Here is a 13,641-nt window from a genome sequence, read left to right as displayed (position 1 = left end):
TTATGACAGATCAGTGGTGGGATTGTAAGCTAAATGTCTTGTCATTGGGGTTGTATTCTGCCCATGTTGAGGCTGACCTATTAGCCCTGGCTCTTCTGTCAGCAGCTGCCAGGAACTGTTTACAAAAGAGCTGTGCTGACACTGAACGGAGAACTTTGCCCCCAACCCTAGTGCTGGAGCACCTCTTCATGCTCTTCACCTCTTCTTCTCCTTTATTCTAGTTAAAGAACGATTGATCACTGCATGATAACTCCAATCGCTGCATTAATTGGTTCACCTGAATACCTTTACCTAAAGATTTAGTTATGTGTTTTACCATCTGATCTCAACAAGAGGAGGATGGCTTCTTTTTGGGAGACTCGGTTCCTCTCAGTGGTTCTTCTACATCATCCTAGGGAGGTTCTCCTTTTTAGTGTTGGTTCCTATTAGTTGTTTTCTTCTAAGGAGCTTTTTCTCCTGGTATGTTCTTACCTTTGTATCTGCATGTAGTCTCTAACGGTCTCTAATTAGTGATGAGTAGAACATAACTTTAGAACACAGAACACTATTTGGTAATAAATCTATGGCACTATCTAGAACCCACATGAGTCTAAGAGCTACCAATCACACACTTATAACTGTAATTGTAATGTCTTCCACTGCTGGCCTCAAGGGGGAACTCATGCGCAGGTCATGTGCTTCATCTCCAGCACACAGGTGCTGTTCATGATAGGACTGATTAGGACTCCTCCTAAGCTCCTCAGGTTGGACGGTTCTTGGTGAGGTCAATGTGACTCGACCAGTCTTGGACGTGCTTGTGGTGAATTGTTGTTTCTTCTGGGTTTGACCTTCTGCTTTCTTTTGCAACCTGGATTATAGGTTCACCTGTGTTGTACATGCTTGCTTGCTTCCTGACCTCTGCCTGTCCTGAGAGCGAGTATTGCTGTAGCCCTAATAAAGTCCGTCTGCACATGCAGCCTGTCTCAACCCCTATGTTACAGTAATGTGCATAACAGGGTGGTAACAAAATGTGTCATGTATTATTAGCGTAATTATTCATAGATCTTCAGTTATGAATGAAACTTAAAGCATTTAGAAAGTTCTAATTCTAATACTGAACAAATAAAAATGTTATAATGAAAGTATTAATGGATTTGTTTTGGTTGTTTGTGACAATTAAAAACACACGACACATGAATCATATAAAAGTGAATCATATTTATTTTAATCAAGAAACAGATTTACTGCATTTCATAGCAATGAAAGCTCCAGCAAAAAGATCTATCAGGAGACTAATGCAGCCAATCACCAGCCTCCATCCGTGTTTAATAGACCTCTACTTACACTCCTCCTATGCTGTTTTAGAAGCCATGTCCCATCTCTTCCTCCTTTGTCCCTTCTTCAGCAGGATCTGGGCCAATTGTAATGCATTTAGTGATGCCAAATAAGGCTTTATTGGACAAAGAGGAGGATCTCTCCTCTTTAGACCTCTCATTTTATCAATTTAAGTGTTAAGTGTTACTAAGTTTGTGATAATTTAAAAAACACACAACACATGTTGCCAGATTCATTTCTTTTAATCAAGAGAAAGATGAATTACGTTTGCTGGAAATACAGAGTTAATTACAGCAGCAAAGGTGGAAAGGAAAGATGATTTTAGAGAATTTTTAGGAATCTCTACAACAGAATAGTCTACTGATTTTCCCTCTGAGTCTGTAAGACAGGCCGGATCTGGACCTCACTTTGGGGCTGTAGAGGAGACCTCCCTGCCTTTACTCAGTGCAGTCCATGATGCTGTTATCTGTGCCGATGAGCCACAGGTGGCCGAGATCATAGGAAACGTGCTTGACTTTCTGGTCAAACGGGATATGGCGCCACCCAGTACCAGCAGGGCTGCTGGGAGACACACCATCCCTGCAAGATACCAATCGAGTCAAATCAAGAGGCTTTTATTGTCATTACATATAAGGTCGATCAGACCGTGGCCTCACAGTCTATACATATTCTGAAGTCTTACAAATCTTTTTTCTATGAATCGCACATTGCACAACTTGCACACTACAGTCATTATTTATTATCCTCTGTCTGTACTGTGTTGTCTGTCCGCACTTGTTTGTTTGTGTTGCACTTGTGTCTTGTATGCACTGTCTATGTTGCACCATGGTCCGGGAGGAACGTTGTTTCGTTTCACTGTGTACTCTGTATGTAGTTGAAATGACAATAAACCCACTTGACTTGACTACACTGATCACCCTTTTCCCACGAAACCCAATGAAAAATATATCATAAAAAGGTACCTGGCAAACATCTCTCCTTTGAAATTCACCCCATAGACTTTTCCATCAGTTGACACTTCAATCATGGAAAGACCTCCAGATATCAGCTCCCAGCTTAAGGAGCCGGCACATGCTGTTGGAGTCACGCCCTGAAATACAGCAGATTCAGACTTCCTAAAACTTTGAGTAGATTTACCCTACATCAAAGTGTTTTTTGAAGTGGATTTACCTTGAATAAGGATTTAACAAGATGTTTCAAACTATAGAGTAGATGCACCACTGTCCAGTTCAACATCATTGTGTTCACCACCACTTGAGTGTAGGAGTGATACTTTTACAATTATGACATTTGGATGATATTTTTATTTAGAAGAACCACTTTTGGTTCCAGAAAGAGCTGTGTTTGATGTGGAGAATCTTCAAATTGGTGAAGGGTTTTTCACGTCACTCAAAGAACCCATAGCAACACCTTTATTTTTAAGAGTGTAGGAGAATATGGATTTAGCCTTGGCCTTAGCCTTGCCTTAGCCTTGCCAAAGGACTCTTACTGGTGTAGAGTGGTGGGCTTGCCTGACTAGGGAATTGAACCCCACTTTGCCGGAGGGAAGGCGATGTTGTCAACCACAGTACTGAGACAATTACACCCCAAGCCTAATCTGGTGCATATGAACTCAGCGTACCTTCATAATGAAGATGTTGTCTGCAGAGTTCACCCCCCAGCAGCTGTACGGCCCACAGCTGTAGTACTTCAGCTTTCCTGGGATATTCGTCCAGGAACCACCTTGACCCTTAGGCAGGCAGAAGATGTCATCATTCATGTTGACCCCTGCTGGGGAGCCCAGTCCTCCTGCGTCAACCTGTTTCAGCATACCTTAGAATTGAAGACAAAGAGGTAGAAACAGATCAACAGGAACCCTTAACAGTGTAACACGATATATTACATTTATTAGATGTGCACAAAGATCAGCTCACCATAAACAACAGTCCAGTCTCCTCCCTGAAGCTTGAAGATGTAATTGCCTGAATTGACTCCCCAGATGCCAGCAGGTCCCACACTGACGTGCTTCAGAGATCCAGGAACCTGCATCCAAGCTCCACTGTACAGGGTGAAGATCTCATCTTTCGAGCTGACTCCAAACACCTGACCACTCCCAGCGTCAATCTGCTTCAGGCTGCCTGGAACAACGCTACACTCTAGAGCTGTGAGGATCACACAGATACAGTTTTCCACCAATCAGAAAAAGCTCTTAAGTAATGAAAACAGTAAGTAGGTATAGAGGTATAACCATCCTCCACTTTAGGAACCATATGCCTTAATGTGTCTACCTTAAGAGAGGTAGACACATTAGAAATTCTAGAAATATCCATAAAGGTCTAGATAGGTCTAGGTCTAGGTCTAGATGGCTAAACTGAGCATCCTCATCCTCACTCACCCAGACAGGTCGTCCAGATGTTCAGGAGCACAAAGAGGACCACTGCTCTGTCCATGGTCTTCAGTTAGTATTAGTGTTGGTCTTGATGAAAACTGCAATGTTGACCCTTAGCCAGTCTGGGGCAGGTTATATACACTTCAAGAAGGAGGAACAGAGTCAGGTGAAAACGTTGAGAAGGTGTCAGGGTGGAGTCAGAGCCAGTGAAGGCCAGCCAGTGGGGGGAAGTTTGCCTTTAAAGAATACAAACATAACCTCACTCAGGGACTTTTTCTTCTTACAGAATGCAGAATTGCCCTCTCTTCTTCCTATACCCACCCCTTCTCTAAAGAACAGGGAACACAGGAAAGCATTAGAGAAACATAGAGTTTCAATTAAAGTTATTTTAGGTCTCCAAGCCCAAAGAAATAGAGAATCTTAGGATGCCTAGGTGTCTCTATTTTACAGAAGGGTCAAATATTTAGTTAGTAAATCTGTAGAATTACAAAAGCAACAGAAGGAGGAATCTTAAGAAGCCTGATGCATTTTAGAAACATGTCCTGTAGGCCTGAGCTTCAAAATCCCAAATCCACAGTGGACTAATTGGTATGGGAAGTTACTATATCCTCGTCCCAAAAGGACACCATGCTTACATCTTTGCTGGATAGGGGGGTTGTCTCTTGAGAGATGTTATGTTAACTTTGGTTTTCTGGAAGAGCTTCATATTAAACCATGAAACCAGCAAGTGAAGATGTGAAGAAGGCTATGAATCAGTGTTTAGATCAGTATATGGAACCAAGAGCCAGGTCGACTATATGGACAAAAGAATGAGGACATCTGCTCATATATTACACAGTTCCACATCATTAGGCAGCATGGTGCCATCAGGTTCATGTTTATCTGTTCCAGAGAGTCCTATTCTAGTGTGTGCATTTGCACATATGTGTCAATGCATTCATTAGAAGGGGTGTCCACAAATATTTTGACATGTAGTGTAGGGAAAAATCCTATTCATTATTAATATAATGTTTTGATGAATTATGGCTTTGACAACCATAGCATGGAAACCTGGAGGCTCTTCTTCCTCAAGCTGACTGTGTTTGCATTTATGTCTTATCTTGATGATTGCAGTAGTTCCCCAATCCCAGATTGTCTTAGGCATATTAGCCATCTTCTCATTTCCTTGTTTCTTATTTGCACTGCAGAATCAATATTTGTTTCTAAGACAGTGCTAACTTTGCATACTGGAACCCAGGAGATGCTGGATATTTATCTGTCTTCTGAGATGGATGTACCTGCGTTCCAGTTCCTGATACACCTCATACGCTTTCTGGCCAAGATTATTGTAAACACCCTAAAACATAAACTGTGCTTAGATTAAAAAGAAAGGAGCCCAGATGACTCCAAAGTGTGCACATACACCAGCTTGTCAAGCTTGTCAAAATTCTACCTTTCAGCAGCATCTGGGAATCACTGGAATTTGCCCACAAACTGGAACAAGTGGTTGTCCTTCCTACTCTTTGCATATCATGAGGTTCCTGAAGCTTCAGGTGGGTTCTCACCATTTGAGCTCCTTTATGAGTGATCCATTCAGAGACCCCTTGATTTCTTGTACCACCAGTGAGAGGACAAGCCAGAAGCTGGTAAAGAGAAAGCCATTTTAACGTTGTCTTGCAGATGAGACATCACCTGGAGTCGTATGGAGAGCAGGCCTGGCTTCACCTGGAGAACGCCCAACAGAACCAGAAAGCTTGCAAGATAATTTCTACTTCCTACCTCCACCAACAAGTTTCTTGCAAAGTGGCAGGGGCCATTTGATGTCCTGCAAAAGCAAGGGCCCGTGACCTATGAAGTGCTTATAACGTCATGAGAGAATGGAAGGAGAACGCACAGAGAACCAAAACTTGTTCTGTTGGTCCTGCAATCAGAAGAGGATGGAAAGGATCTTAAAGAAACAAGACTACCACAAGATTTAGCAACGCCATTCCATACCCTGTGGACAGCGCTTGATTGGGGCAAATTTCATCCTACAACAGGATAATGACCCCAAACACACCTCCAAATTGTGTCTGAAATATTTAAGAAATAAGGAGTCAGCCGGAATTCTGACTGTAATAGAGTGGCCAGCACAGTCTCCGGATCTGAGCCCTATTGAGCTGTTGTGGGAGCAGCTTGACCATTTGGTACGGAGGAAGACAGCTAGAATGCCTAGAGTCTGCCAGGCTGTAACTGCTGCAAAAGGTGGCTTCTTTAATGAAGGCAAAATGTGAAGTACACCGTCATAATTTTCATTAAAATCAATATTTCTTACTCTGACAATGTATGCATATCCTGTTTATTTGCTTTATTTCATAATCTTAAGTGTGTTTCCATTGAAAACAAGGAAATTTCAAACTTTTGAGCGGTAGTGTAGGTGCACGAATATGGCAAAGTATACCATCCATCCTAAAATTAGTCCAATCTGGCCCTATTGAGTTTTAAAAAGATTGCTCAAACTGCTTAAGATAGTGAATGGTGTAGCCCAATAGTGACTGTTCATAAGCCTTATGGGTCACTGAAGGTTTGCATTGATTTTAGGAAGATCAATGCTATTATAAGGTTTGATGCTTACAATATTCCCTCAATAGATGCCCTACAGGAACGGCTTGGGCACACTCCATTTATAACAACCCTTGACACATGCTGGGAGGGTACTGGGAGGTCTTGCAGGCAAATACTTTTGGGAATACACAGCATTCCGCACTCCTCTGGGCCTCTTTCACTTCACGGTTATGCTTTTTGGACTACATGACGTTCCAGTGACCTTTCAGTATTCAGTGGATTGTGGTTTAAGAGTTTGCAATGACTGGGATGATCACCTCCAGCATTTCGCCACTGTCCTTAAATGCATTTATAAATGCTGGCTTGTCAAATGTAAATGGTGTCAGATAGTACCTATGATATCAGGTGAGAAAGAGCTTGATCCGTCCAGAAGTGGACAAGGTGGAAGCTATTAGAAATAGTCCCTGACCTCACACTAGACAGCTAACTGACTGGACTGACCCTCAAGTCTAAAAAGAAAGAAGGTGACCAATGACTGAAAGTGGTCCTTCGCAGTGCCTTGAGTTCCAAACCGGTTCTAATTAGCCCAGACTTTGCCAAGCTGTCCACAGTGCAAATAGATGCTTCAGCTGATGGTAATTGGAGCTGTCTCACTACAAGGTACTGAGGGACGAGATTCCACTGTGGAAAAGGAAGCTCTTGTAAATAAATGGCCATTGGAAAGTCTTTGATATTATCTGCTTGGCAGATCATTTATATTAGAGACTGACCACAAAGCTCTAGATTAATTCAATGGAAGACCATAATTCATTCATCACTAGGTGGTATTTTCAAATTTGTCCCACTACCAAATGCCAGGATGTTATGACAGACTACATTTTCCTTTTGCTCTCACTGGGCAATCCAGGAGAGCTGTAGGAAAATGTGATCGCATGAACAGTTATCCCCAGGCATTAGGTAGGGGTGCCATCAGGTTCATGTTCATCTGTTCCAGAGAGTCCTGTTCTATTGGCAATACAATAATGGGTGTGCATTTGCACATCTGTGTCAGCAATGGGTGCAACTTGAAGAAGTTCAATGCATTCATTAGAAGGGGTGTCCAAAAACATTGTAGTGTAGATTATACCTTTATGGTAAACATCCTATTCATTATTTATCTCTCTCTCTTTACCTTCTCCCAGTAAATGGCCACCCAGCCTGACCTGCTGGAAGACTGACCGCTGAGGTCCCCTCTACCTGCGTCAGACCAGCTGCACCAGGCCGCCCACCCACCACCACCCATGTCAGACCAGCTGCACACCCTCCTACCACTGCTACCTGTGTAATGACCATGTTCAAACCTAAATGGACTCTTAACTATCTGCCACTATTAATATCATCACTATTACCCATCATTCCTCTCATTACTCTGACCATCACTGCCATGACTATATACAGTTCTTCTACACCACGATTATTATATCATGATTATGATCAGAGCAGTTTAACAGTTTAGATGGTTTGGTAACTTTTATCAATAATTAATAAATAGTTCTGATCAGAGGAGGATGGGTCGGGTCCCCCTTTTGAGTCTTGGTTCCTCCCAATGTTTCTTCTTCCAGCTCTGAGGGAGGTTCTCCTTGCCACTGTCTCCGTTGGCTTCTCACTGGGGGTCTTTGATCCTTCATGTCTTACGTTATTTCTTTTTTTTCTGTCTTTTATTAATTCCTAATTATGTAAAGCTGCTTTGTGACGACAACAGTTTAAAAAGCTGTACATAAATAAATTTGACTTGACTTGTAATGTTTTGATGAATTATGGATTTTATCATGACACCCATAGCACTGAAACCTAGAGGAACAGTGTGTCTCTCATTCTAGCAGGTTCTGGGTTTTCTGAATGATGTTCTTGCTCTGCAGCTCTTTCACTTTCCATTCTTATCTTGTGTGTAATCTTGAGCTTTTCTTCCTCAAGCTGACTGTGTTTGCGTTTATGTCTTATCTTGATGATTGCAGTAGTTCGCCAATCCCAGACTGTTGTTCTTAGGCATATTAGCCATCTTCTCATTTCCTTGTTCCTTCCAGTTAAACCTTGTCACTTTCATTTTTTTCAAGTCCATACACATTCCCTCTGCATTATGTCAGCTAATAGTTTCTTTTATTTTGCTAGTTTAGTTCATAATGTCATGTGTTACACTTTTCACAATGAATGTTGTCCCAGAGCAGCTTTACAGAGATCCGGGTCCGAGCCTCTTTTGAGCAGCTAGTGGCAACAGTGGCAATTAAAACCTCCCTCAGGTCAAGAGGAACCGGGACTCGAAAAGAGGAAAAAGGAGTCCCGGACACCAGTAGGAAGCTTATTCCAGCATTGATTCTTGGTTTAAGAAGTTTTCCAAGATATTGTGCGACCAAATCATTTAATGACTTATACATCAGAATGAGTATAATGCAGGGACGAGAGAATGGGACTAATATGGTCACATTTTCTAGCTCTGGTAAGCACTTCAACAGCTGCATTTTAAACTAGTTGGAGCTTTTTTTAATGATTTACATGAACTTCCAACCAGACAAACATTACAGTAATCCAGTCTTGATGTTATGAATGCATGCACCAGCTTCTCTGCATCATGTAAGGAAAGTACATCATGCAGTCTTGCAGAATTACATTCTGGTCGTTTGAACTATATAACGTGTGTGTGTTCCACGCCGAGAATTAAATGGATAAATGGTTAAGGAAACTTGAGGTAGCCTGAGAGGTTCCCATCTGTAATAATGTAGTGTTTAGGCCAGCTTCGGCTCGACTCTACTCAAAGGTTCGAGCTTCCAGTGTTTCCAGGTTCGCTCGCTTTTCACAGAAAGATACCCACGACTCTCGATCCACTCTTGCCAAGTAGCTGGTTCCCCAGCTAATCCCCCGGTCTCAGGTCTGTTTGTTTTTGCCCTCTTGTTTGCCATGTTCTGGTAGTGTTGATCACTGTGTTCACGTTTATGCCCTTTAGCTGCCGCATTTTTGCTACGCTCACCCTTTTATGTTCTCCTGTGTTCTATTAATAAATTACTTGCATTGAGTCCATCTCTGCAAATGTTCATCCCTCTGTGTTTATGTGACAGTGACAGTGTGCAGCAGGTACATTATATGCTTCTCAAATGTTTACAAGTTAGAATACTTACATTAAACAGACCTTATATATACCCGGGCAAGTTAAGATATGCGCAGTAGACTTTTGTTGGAGTGATTCATTCATGGGAATTCATGGGGCTCATATTCTATTGAATTCAATCTTGTAAATTATTTGAGTTTTATCTTGTTATCATTGAAGTAAACATTTTGAACATGCTTTTCTTGGGTTCTGTATTTACTTGATCAAGTAATTGTCAGAATTGTCTCCCCCAGCAGAGAAGAAGGACTGGTAGACTGGAGTTGCTGGGTAGACCAGTGAAAGTCTGGTCTCTTTAGTGAGAGTGTATGGGTGGTTGATTGTCAAGCTAGTGTATTTTGAGGGATAACATTGCTTCCTCACATTTTATACACATCTTCTGTAAATAGATTTTATTTTCTTTCTTCTTTTTTTATTTTGTTTTATTTATTTTCATCATTTCACTAAATAAACACCCTTGCACTCGATGTACTATTATGGTTCACCATCACTCATTATAATAACTTATAACCCTGTTGGACCATATCTACCATCTCATGCAAGCAACTTGTGGCATATTTGCCAATAGAATAGGACTCTCTAAAGCAAATTACTTATTGGCATCATGCCAAAATCCAAGAATGAGCTACAGTTGTATAAGGTCCCCCAGCATTGAGCTGTGAGGCAGTGCAACTGTCAGCAGAACTACAGAGTGTACAAGTAGATAATGTATCAGTTGTGTATCATGTTCTTGGTTCAGAGGTCACGTGATTACCAGTTTGTTTTAGACAGAAACTCAGTTTAAACATATTGCTGTACATTGTGAGAAATGTATTTAATGTATAGGGATGTGCAATATTGTAGATTTCCGTTTCCAGTTTCTAAAACAAGGATGAAAAGGTGCTTAACCAACTATTTGTTTAGGTCCAACCAAAACTAAAAGTAATTTTACATGAAGATAGAAGTCTAGAATCATCAAGAATGAGGAATAGTATGAGTAACAAGTGATAGATTTGTTTACCAAGTGCTGGATACTTTTAAAAACGTGCTGGCTAGATACGAACTGCCTGCATGCCAGATACTTTTACCAAGTACTGGATACATTTTAACAAGCACTGGAACCTTTGCTAGATAATTTTAACTAGATACATTTAGGAAGTGCTGGCTAGAAGCTAACTTGCTGAGTGTTTTACTATTCTGGGGCTGGCCCTTACAAGACTGGACCACTGGGAAAATCCCCTCACTTCTCAAGTGTCAGTCTGCAATTACTTTATGGTCATACAGAGGCCCTGAAGATTCTACATCACAACATCTACAAATCGATGATGTATCAGTTTACCATGTTCTTGGTTCAGAGGTTGTACGGTTAGCAGCTTTTTTTAGACAGAAACTCAGTTTAAAACTATTGTTGTACATTGTGAAATGTGTGAGTACACTAGTGATGTGCTAAAAACAAGGGAAAAGGTGCAAAATCTGCATTCTTAATAATATCTAATTCGTAATAAATCTTAATTCTTAATAATAATAATAATAATAATAATAAAGATAATGCATTTACAAATGTCTAATTCAGGTGTTTAAAAAATTATTCAACCACAAATTTGTGTTCATTGGTTTGCTTGATTGTTTATGACAATTACAAAAACACACATGTTGCCAGAATCAAATTTAGTTTAATTTAGAGAAAGATGAATTACATTTCTAGCACTGCTGAAAATCAAGTTAAATTCAGCAGCAAAGGAGTAAAGTAAATTAGAAAAGCATTTCAGGAACTTCTACTGATCTACTGAGGAGTCTACTGATTCTCCCTCTGAGTCTGTAAGACAGGCCGGATCTGGACCTCACTTTGGGGCTGTAGAGGAGACCTCCCTGCCTTTACTCAGTGCAGTCCATGATGCTGTTGTCTGTGCCGATGAGCCACAGGTGGCCGAGATCGTAGGAAACGTGCTTGACTTTATTAGCGTATGGGACTTGGCACCATCCAGTGCCGGTAGGGTTGCTGAAAGAAACATCTTCCCTGCAAGAAACCAATCATATCAAGGCATATTCTGAGTCTTACAAATCTTCTAGCAAAGATATGACTGTTCATACAAAGCCTTGTTTCCTATGAATTACACCGACTACCTTCATTTTCTTTCACCAAACCCAATGAAAAATATTCAGTCAAACATACCTGACAAAAACATCTCCATTGGAATTGACCCCATAGACTTTTCCATCAGTTGAAACTTCAACCATGGAAAGAGATCCCGATACCTGCTCCCAGCTTAAGGAGCCAGCACAAGCAGTTGAAGTCACGCCCTGAAATACAGCAGATTGAGACTTCCTAAAACTTTACCAAACCAATTTACCATCTGCACATCAAGTGAAGCTTCTTTAAACCTTTAAAGGGTTCTTTACTTGGTGGGCTTGCCTGACCAGGGAATTTAACCCCACTCTGCCGGAGGGAGGGCGATGTTGTTAACCACAGTACTGAGACAATTACACCCCAAGCCTAATCTGGTGCATATGAACTCAGCGTACCTTCATAATGAAGATGTTGTCTGCAGAGTTCACCCCCCAGCAGCTGTACGGCCCACAGCTGTAGTACTTCAGCTTTCCTGGGATATTCGTCCAGGAACCACCTTGACCCTTAGGCAGGCAGAAGATGTCATCATTCATGTTGACCCCTGCTGGGGAGCCCTGTCCTCCTGCGTCAACCTGTTTCAGCAAACCTTAGAATTGAAGATGGACAAAAAGGTAGAAACAGATGAACACCTTACAGGTTAACTACATATTACATTTATTATATGCTAAATATCTGTCAGGGACATAGAGACCAGCTCACCGTTTACAACAGTCCAATCTCCTTTGTGAAGTTTGAAGATGTTATTGCCTGAATTGACTCCCCAGACGCCAGCAGGTCCCACACTGACGTGCTTCAGAGATCCAGGAACCTGCACCCAGTCCTTATTGTACAGGGTGAAGATCTCATCTTTTGAGTTGACTCCAAACACTTGGCTGTTCCCAGCGTCAATCTGCTTCAGGCTGCCTGGAACCAATCTACACTCTAGAGCTGTGAGGATCACAGTGTAACACCACAGTTAAACCTGGCTTGTCACCAATCAGAAGACGCTTTTAATCAGGATCCAAATGGTTCTTTGGCGATGTTCTAAATAGAACCATTGAAGAACTCAATTTTCAAGAATGTAGGAATATAATCAATAAGAATGGAAACACTTAAAGAATCATCTACCTACAGGTGTTGGTGTCACTGCTTGAGAGTCTACCTTCTAGAAATATCCATAAAGGTCTAGATAGGTCTAGGTCTAGATGATTAGATGGCTAAACTGAGCATCCTCATACTCACTCACCCAGACAGGTTGTCCAGATGTTCAGGAGCACAAAGAGGACCACTGCTCTGTCCATGGTCTTCAGTTAGCGTCAGTGTTCATCATCATGCTTTTCCTTAGCAAGTCTGGGGCAGGTTATATACACTTCATGAAGGAGGAACATGTTGAAAATGTTGGGAAGGTGTCAGGGTGGAGTCAGAGCCAGTGAAAAAGCCAGTCAGTGGGGGTGGTTAATGTTACGTTTGCTGTTTATGAATACAAACATAACCTCACTCAGGGACTTTCCCCTCAGAATGCAGAATTGTCCTCTCTTCTTCTTATACCCACCTCGTCTCTAAAGACCTGGGGACACAGGAAAGCATTAGAGCAATTTAAAAGGTCAATCAATGTCAACCTTTTAATTAAAAAGTAAAGTTAATTTTTGGTCTTTGACTCCAAAGAAATAGAAAATCTTACGATGCCCCAGTGTCACTTTATTTCACAGTAGGGTAAGTGTCAGGTCTTAGATCTCTGACCAGAGGGTTATGGCTTGTTCACAGTCATCCTTAGGACAAATTTCAAAGCTCCCCAGCCTTGCCTCAACGATTAGCAGCCATGGACCCCTCTAAGCAGCTGCTGAGCACTCTGAACATTAACATCACAGATGACCTAAAGCAGGAGAAGACTATAAGAAGATATATAAGCAAAACATTTTCACGTAGCGGGTTCACTAGTTTACAGTGTAATTGGAAAAAGGTGATTAACAGGAATGGTGGAGGTCAACTTAATGTCTAGAAGACAATAAAATGTTCAGAGAGAACTGCTGCACTGTTCTACTGTGCAGCAACACCTGCTCTAATATGATCTTCATGGAAGAGTCATTAGAAGAATCAATTTTTGTATCCTCACAAAAAATTACATTACTAAAGCATAACATACTAAAATCTGTGGATAGACCTTAAAGTGGAGCAGCAAGACAACCAAAGAACCTCAGAGAACTAGAACCCTTT

General features: G+C 41.4%; 2 protein-coding genes across 2 annotated transcripts; both read right to left on the bottom strand.

Moving 5' to 3' along the window:
- Nucleotides 1–1,537: 1,537 nt before the first annotated feature.
- Nucleotides 1,538–3,789, bottom strand: LOC140535834 (fish-egg lectin-like). Its single transcript, XM_072657359.1, has 5 exons — nt 3,689–3,789; nt 3,228–3,455; nt 2,936–3,126; nt 2,277–2,404; nt 1,538–1,893 (listed from the first exon to the last, which is right to left on the bottom strand). Exons 1-5 carry the CDS (start codon nt 3,741–3,743, stop codon nt 1,752–1,754), a joined length of 744 nt encoding a protein of 247 aa, XP_072513460.1. The 5' UTR covers nt 3,744–3,789; the 3' UTR covers nt 1,538–1,751.
- A 7,184-nt stretch (nt 3,790–10,973) lies between these two features.
- LOC140535856 (fish-egg lectin-like) lies at nt 10,974–12,761 on the bottom strand. Its single transcript, XM_072657388.1, has 5 exons — nt 12,674–12,761; nt 12,148–12,375; nt 11,844–12,034; nt 11,494–11,621; nt 10,974–11,337 (listed from the first exon to the last, which is right to left on the bottom strand). The coding sequence occupies exons 1-5, from the start codon at nt 12,726–12,728 to the stop codon at nt 11,196–11,198; spliced, it is 744 nt and encodes a 247-aa protein (XP_072513489.1). The 5' UTR covers nt 12,729–12,761; the 3' UTR covers nt 10,974–11,195.
- Nucleotides 12,762–13,641: the final 880 nt, after the last annotated feature.

Source organism: Salminus brasiliensis, chromosome 15, assembly GCF_030463535.1.
Source record: "Salminus brasiliensis chromosome 15, fSalBra1.hap2, whole genome shotgun sequence".
Lineage (NCBI taxonomy): Eukaryota > Metazoa > Chordata > Actinopteri > Characiformes > Bryconidae > Salminus > Salminus brasiliensis.
This window is presented reverse-complemented; position numbering and strand designations above follow the sequence as displayed.

What these genes read in the sequence shown, in the direction of transcription:
- LOC140535834 (XM_072657359.1), bottom strand. Translation starts at nt 3,743, where the DNA reads ATGGACAGAGCAGTGGTCCTCTTTGTGCTCCTGAACATCTGGACGACC. An exon ending in AGACTGGACTGTTGTTTATG is followed by an intron (nt 3,127 to 3,227) that starts GTGAGCTGATCT and finishes TTCAATTCTAAG; the next exon opens with GTATGCTGAAACAGGTTGAC. An exon ending in ACAACATCTTCATTATGAAG is followed by an intron (nt 2,405 to 2,935) that starts GTACGCTGAGTT and finishes GCTGTATTTCAG; the next exon opens with GGCGTGACTCCAACAGCATG.
- LOC140535856 (XM_072657388.1), bottom strand. Translation starts at nt 12,728, where the DNA reads ATGGACAGAGCAGTGGTCCTCTTTGTGCTCCTGAACATCTGGACAACC. An exon ending in CATCTGGACAACCTGTCTGG is followed by an intron (nt 12,376 to 12,673) that starts GTGAGTGAGTAT and finishes TGATCCTCACAG; the next exon opens with CTCTAGAGTGTAGATTGGTT. An exon ending in AATGGAGATGTTTTTGTCAG is followed by an intron (nt 11,338 to 11,493) that starts GTATGTTTGACT and finishes GGTTTCTTGCAG; the next exon opens with GGAAGATGTTTCTTTCAGCA.